Genomic DNA, 14926 nt, shown 5'->3' with positions numbered 1-14926 from the left:
AAATCTCGCATGACTTCCCAAACATCCTCCACACTATAAATCGCATTATGAGCCCACCACACAACCTGGTCAGCTATTCCTTGTCTCTTCATCCCCAACCACAGATCGCACTAACCGGCCTATTCGCTCCATGAATTTCGTCCAATCTCTATCCTCAAATCCGCATACTGGCGTCTCAACATTCAAAGGTGTCGGAGGATGAAATACCATGGAAGGAGAGACAACAGAAGTGACAGGTACCATTGTCGCTGGCGCTTGCACTGGAGGACAGAGAACAGAGGATACAGGAGTCAAAACAGTAGGTGTACTAAGGGTCACAGTTGCCAAAGACTGCGAGGGTAAAGAAGGAACGGGAGGTGCCCTAGCCACAGCCGTCGAAACAACAGCCGTGGATACGGGAACAGCCGAAGCAGACGTAACAGGCTGCTGTGACTCTAAGGAAATGGCGGGATATATCCTCTGCGGGGCATAAGGGGGAGGGGTCGAGTATCTAACAACTCCTCTACAAAAGTATTGTCGTCGTCTTTGGTCAAATAAACCTTCTCAATATGCAATTGAAATCTCCTATCCTCACATTCAATTCCAGACTCATGTTTTTTTCTGTCATATGCCACAGCTTTCTGTGACAGTGTTTGCATTTTCCTCTTCCGTGCATTTCTCCATTTTAACCGTCTCTGTATAGCTTGCTTCTGCCAAGTTCTGAGAGAATACAAATAGACTCCTTTTCTTAAATAATTGCTCCTGTAAAAACCCATTTTTTTGTTCATCAAAAGTGCCAGTCAACGGCCACTGCAACTCGGAATTGTCCCTCGTATATTTGTGCCCTAATGTACTAAACATAATAGGGCCAAGACCATACATCACATACTTTTAAAAAATTTGGGCTGCCTTCAGGAGGTGCCGGCTGAGCTTCTTCCAATCGAGCATCTGCAGAAGAACGACAACACGAATACAAGATTTTACTAAGACTGGGCATTTTAAAAGGTAAACAAGTTTGTTGCTTTTACCTAGCAAAGTAATTGCAAATACTTTTATCAAAAACGAACCTCAGACCGTACAAAACTCACACCACAATGGTACCATATCCACCAAAACAAACTCACCTGATATGAGTAGCACAAAGAGACCAATTCTCAACTGCCAACTCTTCAGACCAAACGGTCAGATCCAAGGGTTTCGCCATTCAGGACTCCAGTCGGGATCACCACTGGGCAAGGCACCGTCCAGCAGGTCAAAAGGGGCAGCTGTGAGCAAATAATACTCTTTGTGCAGGGGTCCCTGAGCCATCAGTCCAACCCGACAATGTCCTCAGCCTCCCCTCCATCTGCGGAAAGGGGGTGGATCAATCACCTGCAGGAGTCACTGTTCGGGCATCAACTGAAGGAAGTGGCCCGATTAGGGTCACCGAGTCACTAATGACCACCTCTCAGCCTTCCATACCAAATGAAGAGTCAGTCAGACAGTAGATGATATAAACCAATACTTGTTTATTCATACACACAGAGTGGAGCCCAGTCGCTCGGAGTGCTGCAGAGGGACTGAAATCAACAAGCAAAAAGATACATCATGTAGATCTCGCTACTGGGCTGAAAAACGCCCACAGTGGAATTTTCCAGACAGATGCAGCTGGACAGTGAAATACAAAAAAAAAGTTTTGATTCTCATTTCTCACACCACCTAATACAGCCCAAGGTCGTTTCCCCCTGCCCCGCCACCAGACAAGTGGGAGAGGGCCTCTATCTAGTGAGAAATGTATGAACTAATATGAACAGTCTATTCATTAGTGAAGCAAAACCTAACATTGCAGAAACGAAACATAACAGAGGCCTTTTCTCCAAAATAGCAAAGGATTAGTTTAGTTTGTGGTTCAAAATGGCACCTGAATAGAAAAGGTGCCACGAATGCTAACTTACATAGGGCTATGCGCAAACATGAATGTTTCTATTCCAACATGTGCACGCTTTTTATTTTTATTTTTATTTTTACAAAGCAGCAGATACCTATAGTTGTGAGGAGCCTATTGTACCCAAATTATGGGGCACAGTGTTCCTAGGCACATTTCTGTTTAATTTGATGCATCAACACTTAGAATGTTCACGTCCAGTGTACATTTTGGACTAAATAAAAGGTACCCTTGAAATGATTTCATAAGACCTGCCCTTCCTTCCTCCACCTTCCATTAAGGTATGCCGACTTCACCGTCCCAGGCCACCCTTGCTTAAAGTTGTGTTGGAGGACCCGACTTGTAGACATTTTATTCTGAAAAACAAATGTTGAAGACCTTTGATGTAAGAGAATTGCTTTCTGAAATATACAGCACTAAAGTGCGACAATGTTAATGTTAGCCAAACACTTTAGTTTCAGAAATTTCACAGGTACTCAGTATAGATCTGCCTTGGCGACTGCAGTATCCTCAGGAGAGAGGGTCCATATGAAGAGCTTAACTTTGGGGGCATTCAGAGAGGGGTTGATCTGAGGATCAGAACTTCATCTCAGCTCAGCGCAGATCTGGTAGGAATGAGGGGAGTGGGTGAAAGTAAAAACGGGGTCATCTCGTGGCCTGGCCTGGTTCTTTGGGATGGTGAAGGTGAAACGCTGGAAGAGAGTGGTGAAGAAGAGAAACAGCTCCATCCTGGCTAGTTGCTCCCCCAAGCAGACGCGGTGACCTGGAGGTAAGCGTGGGAAATAGAGAAAGACAAAATATTAGACCATCGTAGGAACAAGAGGGCAAGAAAGTGCAAGTGCTTCAATTACGTTTTTGGGAGATAATATCATATCATTCTGCGGATAGCATATTTGGAAGTCCATTTAGTTTTGGAAGTCTGAAAATTTCCCTTGATTTTAAATCACTTCTATGGCGAACAAAGTGAAACCCAGTATTGAGGTATTAGACGGAATCATCCAGACTTCGATTTTCCAAGCCTGAAAACAAAACTTAAGGTAGAGTATTCAATGTAATCAGCCTTATTCATCAAAGGCAATAATGTATTATGTGATCAAATGGATAACAGTGAATGGAGACCTACCACGAATTTAGAAACAGAGGTGTTGAAATACAAAAAGTGGATATGGTCCTTGAAAAACCAATATATTTTATAATCATTCAGTTTCCTGTTATTAAGCAGAACATGTTGAAACATCTTAATCCTCTAAAATGACAAGTTTTGACTGATAAATGCAAAGCACTTTTTTTTCAGTAAAACCATTATGTGAGAAATTGGATTATTGGTTGGAGTGGTTGTGAGACCTCATCAATGATCATGTCACTATTCTGTATCATGTCAGGTCAGGTTACTATAATTTAAACCCTAGTTCAGTCCTGGGTAGCTGTGGCCCAGTGCTGTCAGGCTTAACTCAAAGGACACAAGCGTAAAGCATTTACCAATACTAAACAGTTCATAAGTAAAAAATACAACATACGGTGTGGCCAACCCTCATGGCCATATGGACGTAATCCAGAGGCTACGCCCAGCACTTTGACTGCCAACCTATTAATCCTACATGGATCTGGCCCGGACTAGCCTGACTTGGTGTTGATGCCCCACTGTAAGGGAGCATCATGGCTGTGGCCTGAGGACAACGTGCCAACAAGGTGACAGTGGCGCTGACCTGGGAACATCGGACAGGGCAGAAGCGAGATGACGAGCCAGACTGCTGCTGAACATACCTTCATGGCCCCGGGGAGTACTTGGTGAGCGGTTTGTGGTGGCTGGGTCCGTGCCGCTGGGGCGGAACTGGAACCAACTGCGCCTGCTTGACTCCAATATGGCGGCAACCAGGAGGCGATCGTAGAGGCGCTCTGTGACGTGGAACACATTGGGGGCCGCTGATAGGCCCGACGGTGGGGTAAGAAGCAAAATGAGTACCTTTTTTCTGAACGTCCATGCCGGTAAACCACCTGGGGTGACCGCATGCTGTGTGCTCTGAGACTCAGTGAGTGGGTGGATTGGGCCCGGCCTGAGCCGCTGGATAGCATGACAATTGGCTCCTTACTCCTGAAGCCTCCTCCTGCTGGGCCAACAGGCCCATGGTGGATGGTAGGCCCCGAGTTACTCTGGCCGGGGGGCCTTCCCCCACTGAGACCCCTGTCTGCTTCCTTTGCCATTAGGAACCTCGCACATAATCTCTGCTTTTGCTTCCCACTACTGGTTACAAGTCTGGCTCCTCTTGATCAGACAGCCTGCTGGCTTACTTGCTGACATGATCCCCTATACTCCCGGGCCTTTGGGGTCCATGAGCCAGGTGGGATCGGGTGAAGAGATCTACCGCGTGGGATGATCTTTCTAGCTGGTGGTGTCTGCATGGCCTGAGATACCTGTGTCCACTTGCCTGGTCGTCAGTGGTGCGTCTTGCATGGAGGGTATCACACTTACCCAAGGGCTTGTATCTCCTTGTGGTGTACCTGAGGGAGCCATGGTCCCCTTTGATCTTCTGTGAAGCAGGTTGGACACTTTGGGACCCCTCGAGGTCAACAGCCTCTATGACACCTAAGAAGGCCCAGTCTAATAGCGTCACCAGTTACTATACCTAGATGGCAGGGTCTAGTCAAAAGACCACTAGGGGAGTGAGCCTTGTCTAAAGATGACCTCCTGGCATCGCTAAGAGTATTTAAAAAAGAGTGCAGGGTAGAAATACAATCGGACTTACTCTTCATCCTTGGGTACTCTGAGGAAGGACATCAAAGCTCGGCTGATCTCTCTTCAGGCTGACGTGAACTCAGAGGGGGCCAGGGCTCTGGATCGACAAGTAGCCCCATTAGAAGTGGACACAGAGCATATTCAATTCCAACAGCAGTCAGCCCCCCTCATACGCGAAGACTTGGAAAATCGCTATAAGTGGGATTACATTTGCATCATGGGGCTGGAGGAGGTGGCGGAGGGCTCCGATTTACAGGCTTTTGCAGTGGGCAAGTCTTCTAGCCTCTTGGTCGACGACCACCCTGAGGTGCAACTGGAGAGAGTTCACAGAGTAGAGCCACAGAAGACGGGAGATAGCACTCGTGCTAGAGACATTTTAGCCAAGCTACATTCCTTTAAGACCAAGGAGAAAACCTTGCAGGAGGCCGACAAATGAGATCCAGTCTAGTTCGAGGGAGCCTCCTGCTCTTTGTTTCAGGATGTGGCCCCTGCCACCCGGGCGAGATGAATGAAACTCAAACCGGTCACAGTTCATCTTCACAAGGAACATGTGAAATATAGATGACATATCCGTTTGACATATCCTTTCAATTTAAAATCAAATCGCATCACTTCTCTGACTTGGAGAGAGTGGTAGAACTGCTGGGTCTTGATGTCTCCGACCCACAGGGGGAAAATGGAGTGCATAAGAGAACCTTTCTAGGACCCGTCTCGTGTGAAGATGGGTGGACACTGGAAACAACAGCACAGAGGACTACGCTCCGGCAAATGAAGAGGCAGTGACCATTCCCTTTAGAACTTCACTACCATCTTTCCAAGTGGGGCTTGGAGAGGCGAGACTTGCTGAACTGATCCTGAAAAAGGACACTTGTTTCGTCTTGCCCAGGCTATGATCTGGGTGGGGCAGCCATTCTAGCCTGGAGGACCGTTTGAGTTCTTTTTCACATGGACCGAAGCCAGTGAGAGCCGTTGGACACTGACGTGGCCCCCCAGTTAGAGCATGCAACCTTTAGATTGATGTCTGACTTTGCGTAGTACTGATAAGGTAGTGGACCAAAGTCCCCAGTTTTATGCGTCAACATTTAAGTTTGTTCAACTTACGTGAACGAGCGATTGAGCGAGGTACCTTTTAACTTCTTTTAGGACTGATTTTACAAAAAATTTTAAAGACTGAACTGACACCCTGTTACTCTTAGCAAACTTGCACTTTGCACTTACCTGCCATCACGTTCAGCCTCCATCCGGCAGCTTCCTACTGCCTCGCTCCCCGGACCACCACAGGTTGTCCCGATTGCGTGAAGGGAGCAGGTGGCAATTAGGAGCTCATTTCCGGGTAGGAGGCATGGGGCGGAGCTTATGGTCAGCAGTCTAGCTTCTGAAATCTACTTAAAGCAATGTCATTCGCGACGCACAGCAGGCGCGTCGGCGGCACACTGAAGGCAAGCCAGTCTGCGCCCGTCCGTGGCCAGGGGCCAGAGCCCCATGTCTGTTTTCCATTAGGTAAAAACGTCTATGCCCCTGATCATCTCCATTCCCTCAGAGGTATTGTACGTGAGAACTGTCTTTATTCCTTATGCCCATCCATGAACGAAAGCACCTGTCCACACAGTTCTTTTACATTTAAACCATCTCTGAAAGCCCAGCCCGCAAGTAAGGAACAGGCACCTTATAGAATGCTGCTTTTGAATTGTAGATCTTTGCCCAAACATTCCACTGAAATTTTTATGCTATTAGAGGATGAGCTCCCTGATGTTTTATTCTTAACTGAAACCTGGCTCAATAATGAGTTGGACCCAGTCCTTGTACAAACTCTACGTCCTGATTACCTCATCCAGCGGTTAGACTGCAAAAGCGGTAAAGTGGGAGGAATTGCTATTATATATAAAGACCGATTCAAATGCTGCGTCACAGCTGACCCGCTATCTAAATGTGAGAACTTGGAATTCTCAACTAGCTTTTCACCTACCTACACGTTCTCAGGCTTATTGATCTACCGTCTTCTAGGAGCACCATGACAATTTCTTAAAACATTGAGTAAAACTGTTGCCAATTTAGCCAGTTCCCCTTCCAATTTCACGGTATTAGGAGACCTCAACCTGCATTTAGACAACCCCAATAACTCTGTTTATTTCTGAGTTAGTCAGAAATCTCTCAGCGCTCCAGCTCAGCCAAAAAGTCTCGGGAGCTACTCCTATTAAAGGTCATCTACGGGACCCTATCTTCACCAATAGTGAGGAACTCTCAGTAGGGGCCCCAACACCACTCCTATTGCCAGATCACTTCTCGATCCCTCTGTCATGGGCCATTTTGGGTCCACAGTCTTTATTCAGTAGGGTAAGTAGCCAGGAATGTTTATGGTCTAAGCTTCCCCTGGCACATTGGGTCACAACTCTTCATGCCACTACACCTTTCAGTGAGTCAAACCCTACTGTAGCCAATGACACATTTAACAAGTGGATCAAACTTTCTTTAGACCATGCTCTCCCAAAAAAATCCATTCTCAAAAAAGTCAGGTCCCAGATTCTCCATGGTATTCACCAAAGCTACGCAAACTTAAACACGTTTGTAAACATTAGAAACAAAAATATAGGGAGGCGATTAAAATCTACGAAGCTAAAATTAAATGCGCACAAGCTCGCTTCCAACTCCCCGCTGGAAATCTTCTGCATCGCTAAAACCCTCACTAAACTCCCCTCTCCACAAGCTACATCTGATGGCGCCCTTGCCTGCTGTAATAAACTGGAAGAATTCTTTTACAAGAGAATTCACGACATATATCTTACCTTCTCTCATGCCACTACCTACAAGGACCTGCCCCCCATGGCTATGATCCCTTCCAGCATCCTAGTAACATTTGAACATATTCCTCTACTTGATCTCAAATCTTTGGAATCCATTCTGGCCCGTGTTAAATCAGGATCGCCTAGGGACCCAGCCCCCCCTCATGTTCTGAAACTAGCGACTGGTACAACTCTCTCAGTGAGCCGCAAATTGATTAACACCTCCATCTCCTCGGGAGTGGTTCCTTCACCTTGGAAATGCGCCATGGTGAAAGCATTACTTAAAAGACCCAATCTTGATGCGGAGCACTTGGGGAATCATCAGCCTATCTCCCTCCTCCCGGTGATTAGTAAAATCCTGGAAAGGCATGTTAATTCAGTTCTATCTGGATTCCTAGAATCTAACAACTTGCTTCACCCTTCACAGATGGGCTTCCGGCCTTTACATGGGACTGAGCCAGCTCTCCTAGCAGAGGCTGAAGAGTCCAGGAGGATCTTGGACCAGGGTGGCGCAGCGACTATTATTCTCCTGGACCTCAGCGCTGCCTTCGACACCGTCAATTACAATATCTTGACCCTCAGACTTATGAGTCTTGGAGTGTCGGGGTGTTATTACCTGGCTGCAATCTTTCTTAGAAGACAGATCTTTTCAGATCTTCGAAGGAGATGTTGTTTCTAAGCGTATGCCTCTTAGCTGCGGTGTCCCTTAGGGATCCTCCCTGAGCCCCACGTTATTTAATATATACATGAGGCCACTAGCCGAAACAGTCCATCCTTTTGGCATAAAAATAGTCACATATGCTGAGGATACACAACTTGTTGTGGCATTAAACCACCAAGAAAACTCTTCTGCTAGCTTAGGCCCCTGTGTGGAGGAGGTTGCCAAATGGATGGAGCTCTCCTGCTTAAAACTGAACGGAGACAAGACGGAGCTTATGCTCCTAGGCAACTACCCAATTTGTAATTCAGGGCTATTGTGGCCAAACTGCCTTGGCCCTGCCCCACCACCAAAGAATCAAGTCAAAAGCCTGGGCATGTGGCTGGATCGCTCCCTGACTTTTGACCATCAAACAGCGAAACTGTCTTCCACATGCTATGACATCTTAAGGATGCTTCGAAAAATTCTTCCTCTCCTCCCACTACTCGCAAGAAGGATAATGGTCCTGGCTCTGAATCCCTCACACCTGGACAATGGGAATGCGCTCTATCTGGGAGCTCCTCAGGCCACAACCAACAGATCATTCAAAGCTGCACAGTCTGTATGCTTCTAGATATTCCTTATCTGCAATCTGTCAAACCTGCGTTGAAGACTCTGCACTGGCTGCCTATATTGAAGAGAATTAAATGTAAGGCTCTTTGTATCACCCACAAGTCTTTCTGGGGGAAAGGACCGGCGATCAATAAATATATCATCACCCCCTTATCACCCTAACAGAAGTTTATGCTCAGCGAACCTTTTGCTTGCCGTTGTTCCAAAAATAAAGAGACCAAGAAGCACCCGCCGCTCCTTTATCTATAATGAGGCTAGGCTTTGGGATACCCTTCCTCTGTACATTCGGCAGGAATCCAACCATTTGTCTATTTGAGAATTACTTAAAACCTGGCTTTTCAAAGTAACTGCCCAGCAAAAGGTGTTCTCTCGGTCCGCGGCTGCAGATTGCGCTGGGATGCCTTAGGGTAGCTATGCGCTTTATAAATGTTTCTTTCATTTAATTTCATTCATTCACTAGTGCAGAGCTTCGGCTCCTAAGTTTCATAGTTTTACTGAGTTATGTTTTGTTTTTGAATACATGTCCAGAGCCATTCGATGGCGGGGTGAGTGGGGGGTGCTGGGCGGTGAGGGACGCAGGGGATGGATACACAGAGACACTTGTCCACCTTTACTTATATACTGACATACCTGACAGCACAGAAGGGTACCTAACTATGTAGAATCATGGTGGTCACCCTAGGCACCTGGAATCTTAAAGGCCTTAATTTCCCTTATAAACGGTGCAAGTTCTGGAAATATATGTTAGACCACTGGTTTGAAATGTTAGACTCCTGGTTTAAAATAGTAGCCCTGCAAGAAACCCACGTCAAAGAACACAGGCTAAAACACAAATCCTATCCTCTGATTTAAAGATCCTTGACAAGCTCTATACATAATAGGGTTGCCCTGTTATTTCACCCCTTCCTTATCAGGAAGTATTTCCGGACAAACAGCCACCACAACACTAATTAAGCAATGACTTGTGACGCTTTCAGAGCAGTGTTAACGGAAAATGCATCTCACTTATGTCTACTCTAATGCGGAAGAAGACTAAAGAGTGTTTGACAATAGAGGAAGAACTCCTCCAATTTGAAAGAGCTCATAAGGCATTCCCCACCCTTGTTCTTCAGAAGAAAATGACTGTGCTGAGGGGTAGGATTGTGACCATATTAGCCAACAGAGCAGAACTTACCCTTTTGCGCCTCAGACAGACTATGTATGAGAGGGGGAATAAGGTGGGCACTCACTTGGCCCAGCAGTTAAGGGCGAGGCAAACAACTCACTCGACCCATCCCAGTCCGAATTCCGAGCCAACCACAGCACCGAGACTGCCCTCATAGCAGCCACCGACGACATCAGGACCCTGATGGACAACAGAGAAACAACCTCCCTCATCCTCCTGGACCTCTCGGCAGCCTTCGATACTGTATGCCATCGCACCCTAATAACCCGCCTCTACAACACTGGGATCCAAGGAAAGGCCCTGGACTGGATCACCTCGTTCTTCTCCGACAGAACCCAGAGAGTCCGCCTCCCTACCTTCCGCTCAGAAGCCACCAAGATCATCTGCGGTGTACCCCAAGGCTCCTCGCTCAGCCCGACCCTCTTCAATATCTACATGAGCCCCCTCGCCGCCATCGCACGCAAACACAACATCAACATCATCTCCTACGCCGACGACACCCAGCTGATACTCTCCCTCACCAAAGACACAGCCACCGCCAAAACCAACCTACAGGAAGGGATGAAAGACAAGATGGAGGTCCTCATCCTCGGACAATCCCCATCCGCCTGGGAGGACTCCTGGTGGACCCCAGCTCTGGGCTCCGCGCCGACACCCTCGGACCACGCACGCAACCTGGGATTCATCCTGGACTCCTCCCTCACGATGACCAAGCAAGTCAACGCCGTCTCGTCATCATGTTTCAACACCCTGCGCATGCTCCGAAAGATCTTCTGGTGGATCCCAACTGAAACCAGAAAGACGGTCACCCAGGCCCTCGTCACCAGCCGACTGGACTACGGAAACGCCCTATACGCAGGAACCACCGCCAAACTACAGAAACGACTACAACGCATACAGAATGCCTCCGCACGACTCATCCTCGACATCCCTCGCCACAGCCACATGTCTGCCCACCTGAGAAACCTGCACTGGCTCCCCGTCAACAAGAGGATCACATTCAGGCTCCTCACCCACGCACACAAAACGCTCCACGACATAGGCCCCGAATACCTCAACAACCGCCGCTCGTTCTACACTCCCGCCCGCCAGCTCTGCTCCGCCAGCCTCGCCCTCGCCACCGTTCCACGGATTCGCAGAACCACCGCCGGAGGAAGATCATTCTCCTACCTGGCAGCCAAAACATGGAACTCCCTCCCCCCGCACCTACGAATGACCCAGAGCCACCTCACCTTCAGGAAGCACATCAGGACCTGGCTTTTCGAGCAGTAGCAGCACCCCCCCCCCCTCTCAGCGCCTTGAGACCTTCACGGGTGAGTAGCGCGCTCTATAAATGTTTCTGATTGTCTGATTGATTGAAGCAGGAAAAAGACTAGATAGGACTAATTAAGGAATCTAATGGGAACTTGACCACTACGGAAGAGGGGAAGGAAGGGACCTTTCAAACTTTTTATAAGACCCTGTATATTAAAGGCCCATTGATCTCCCACACGCAACTAGACTATCTGGCCTACAACACCATCCCAAAAATTTCGCCATACCAACAGGAACTCCTAGATGGGCCCATCCGAGCAGACGAAGTCCAGGAAGCAATTGACTGAAATTGAACAAATTCGCAGGACTGGATGGACTTACGGCCCAATTATATAAAACATTTAGTTCTTACCTGACTCCTTACCTGATCACTCTTTTTAATTCCTTTACTGAGCCATGAGCTGTAACGCCTTCCATGGGGGAAGCCCTTATTAAAGTAATCTCAAAGCCGTGTTAAGACCCAAGTACATGTCCGTCATACCGACCGATCGCACTGTTAAATCTTGATGCAAAGCTGTACACTAAAATACTAGCTAATTGGTTGGAAGACGTCATGCCTGATCTGATCCACCCCAACCAGTCACGCTTCATTTAAGGGTGCCAAACACATGACAATGCTTGGTGTGTGATCCATTTAATAGAAAAAGCCACTAAGAAAAGGATACCCGCAGTGCTGTTGGCATTAGACGCAGAGAAGGAGTTTGACCGGGTTGACGGCTTCTTCCTTTTTCACACATTGCGGCAATTCGGTTTTGGGGATACATTTATTACACAAATTCAAGCAGTTTATGCCTGCCCTCCTTCGAGAGTCTTCATTAATGGGACAGGCTCTGACTATTTTTCCCTGGAACAGGGCACACGCCAGGAGTACCCTTTGTCCCCCTTCTTGTTTGCACTAAGCATCGCACCCTTGGCAGCCAGAATACAGGCTTCCCCTCTCATCCAGAATTCCCTTTGGGTCAGTCAATCCCAAATTATCACTGTTTGCAGCCGACGTCCTTTTGACCTTAACCTCCCTCCAAACATCATTGAGGGCCCTACAGGCAGAACTCTTTGAGTCTGAAGTGGAGGCAGGGTTTAAGGTCAATCTCGCCAAGTCTTTCCTACTGAATCTGACGGTTCAGCCTGGGGAGATGGAAGGATTGGCGTCCCATATCCCCTTCCATCTGGTGAGAAAGGAGATCAGATACCTGGGCATCAAACTCACACCTTAGGTGAAGAACCTGTATAAAGCTAACTATACCCCACTTCTACGTCAACTGCAACAAGACCTTAAGAAATGGGCCCCATTCTACATTTCCTGGCTAGGTCGTTAAATGCTATGAAAATTAGGGTTCTGCCACAAAGGTTATACCTTTTTCAGGGGCTTACAATTGAAGTCAACGGGCAGTTTGTTACTTCCCTTTGCTCCATGTTCCCCACCCTCATATGGCAGAATCACAGAGCACGTCTTCCTTAAAAACTCCTGACTCTTCCCAAAATGGCGGGGGGTTTAGCACTCTCAAGCTTCCCCCACTATTTGAAAGCGGCACAACTCTGAGTAATCATGGAGGGGCCCTTGAGGGAGTCAGACAAATAGTGGCTCCACATGGACTAGGCTATAACAGGCCGAATGATTTTGGTTGGTCTCAGGAAATCTAAAGCTCACCACAAATGCCTATCTAAGCACACCCAATAAGACCACCATAAAAGCATGGGATGAGACTACTCGCCACTATGGTGTGACAACCGTTCCTCTCCCATACACCCCTATTCTCTTCAACCAAGCATTCTCGCCTGCACTGGTCCCAGGCCCCTTTGATGCATGGCGGGAGGGGGTATGTCTCACCATCTCCCACCTGTTTCACAGAAGGAACATGCTTACATTTGAAAATTGTTCTTGCGATTTCAATTTACCTACTACAGAGCTGTACCACTACACCCAAATTAAACACTGGATAACAATTTCTGAGATCCAAATGGCAGCCACAAGAGATCTGCTCCCAATATAGAAATGTGTGCATACTCAGAGGGATACCAGAGGCATTATCTCGGTCCTATACTCTCTCCTGATCTTCTCGGCTGATGTTCCCGCTCCACGCCACTGGGACCAGGTTTTAGGGACGTTTATAACCATAGAGCAATGGAGGAAATTATGGAGCGACATCCCACAGTTTAGTCGATTGCTGGGTTTACGAGAAGCCCACTATGAGCTACTCTATGATTGGTACTTACACCCCGATAAGCTCCACAACATTTACCCAGACATATCGGACAGATGTTGGAGGGGGTGTGGGCCCTTGGATGATTTTTGCTACATTTTTTGGGACTGCCCTAACATTTGCCCCTGTTGGAATGAGATACTAGCTCAGATCAAAGATATTCTTGGTTACCCTTTACCTCAAACACCTGACTTTACTCTGCTGGGGCTGCGGGATCCTTCTCTCAAGCATTAAACAGTTGGAGATAGATCTATTGTGTGGATTTGTTTAGGAACCACCAAGATGGCCCTGGCAGCTGCTTGGAAGAAGCCGACGGCCCCCTCCATGTCTCAGTGGCATGCTCGCCTCTGGCAGAGTCTCACCATGGAACGCCTGACAGACAAACTTCCGGACTCTAGAGAAGGCTTTGATTACATTTGGGGGCCTCTGGTGAGATAACTGTCAGTGGGTTTTCCCTTATTCACCTGTTCCCACATGCACCAGGGCGCTTCATCTGTTCCAGACTTGAACCCTCCCCCATGCGGAAGCTTCTCCCAGCCAGCCTTTTGGGCTGTCAGGGGAAATTGGTCCACGGCCGCTACTCCTAACCCCTGAATACTAATCAATACCTATGATGCACTGTACATGCAAGTTTTCACAGTTTCTTATGTTCCTTCCCTGTTCCAGGGATGTTGGGGGGGGGGTGTTATATTGGGCTCCATCGTAGCTCTTTGGTAATAAGCCACAAGACAACATTGTTTGAACGGAAACTGTTGTGATTATTTATGTGTGAAACCACTATGTTTGACACTGATCTGTATTATGGCCATGCTTCTTACAAATGGTTTTAGAAATTTCATGTTGAACCGCTTACTGTATATGCCCACGAAACTCATAAAAACAGTTTGAGAGAAAAAACACAATACGACACAATAAAAGTCCTACTCCCATATATAAAAATAGTAAGTTTTTATCTTTAAATAGACACCAAGTTATGATTTTTAAACTGTCATAGATAGTTTATTTTAGAATACAATTCCTTAAAAACAGCCCACATAATTCATCCAACATACATATTTACTGCAATAAAAATACATGAAAGTCATTCATCTTAATTTACATTATACTTTTAAAGGTCTGATAAATATCACAATACCACATCATAAAAACATTTTTCAGATAATTCATTGAAATACATGTGCAAAAATCTGCAGTAAACATTTTAGAATCGGTTCCTGATACCTCCCACACAAATCTTTGAAAATCAGAGTCATCAAACCATAATAGCAACTACCCAAATCAATATACATATAGGCTAAAACCTCTCTTAAAAAAGTGTAAACTTAAAAATGTATAACAAATTCTTCTCAGTAGCCATCTCAGTTGTACATTGGTTATCCTAATGAAATAATGGCATCATATGATAGCATTAATATACCCTGAAACCACTTAGAGTAAACAGATATAGAATTAAAATGCTTGAGATCAGGTTCGTCCCTGAAACCCTTAATAAACTGATTCAGTCCCTTAACAACTAGAAGAGCCTAGCTGTAACAAAAGTGGTTACCCCAATACAAGGT

At 46.7% G+C, this 14926-nt stretch overlaps 1 protein-coding gene across 1 annotated transcript in view; it reads right to left on the bottom strand.

Moving 5' to 3' along the window:
* Positions 1-1467: 1467 nt before the first annotated feature.
* LOC144753495 (cytochrome P450 2D15-like) overlaps positions 1468-14926 on the bottom strand; it is a 482639-nt gene continuing 469180 nt past the window's right edge. The window contains 1 exon segment of the mRNA XM_078641166.1: positions 1468-2666. Coding sequence (XP_078497292.1) covers positions 2488-2666 — 179 coding nt within the window. The 3' untranslated portion in view covers positions 1468-2487.

Source organism: Lissotriton helveticus, chromosome 1_1, assembly GCF_964261635.1.
Source record: "Lissotriton helveticus chromosome 1_1, aLisHel1.1, whole genome shotgun sequence".
Taxonomy (NCBI): Eukaryota; Metazoa; Chordata; class Amphibia; order Caudata; family Salamandridae; genus Lissotriton; species Lissotriton helveticus.
This window is presented reverse-complemented; position numbering and strand designations above follow the sequence as displayed.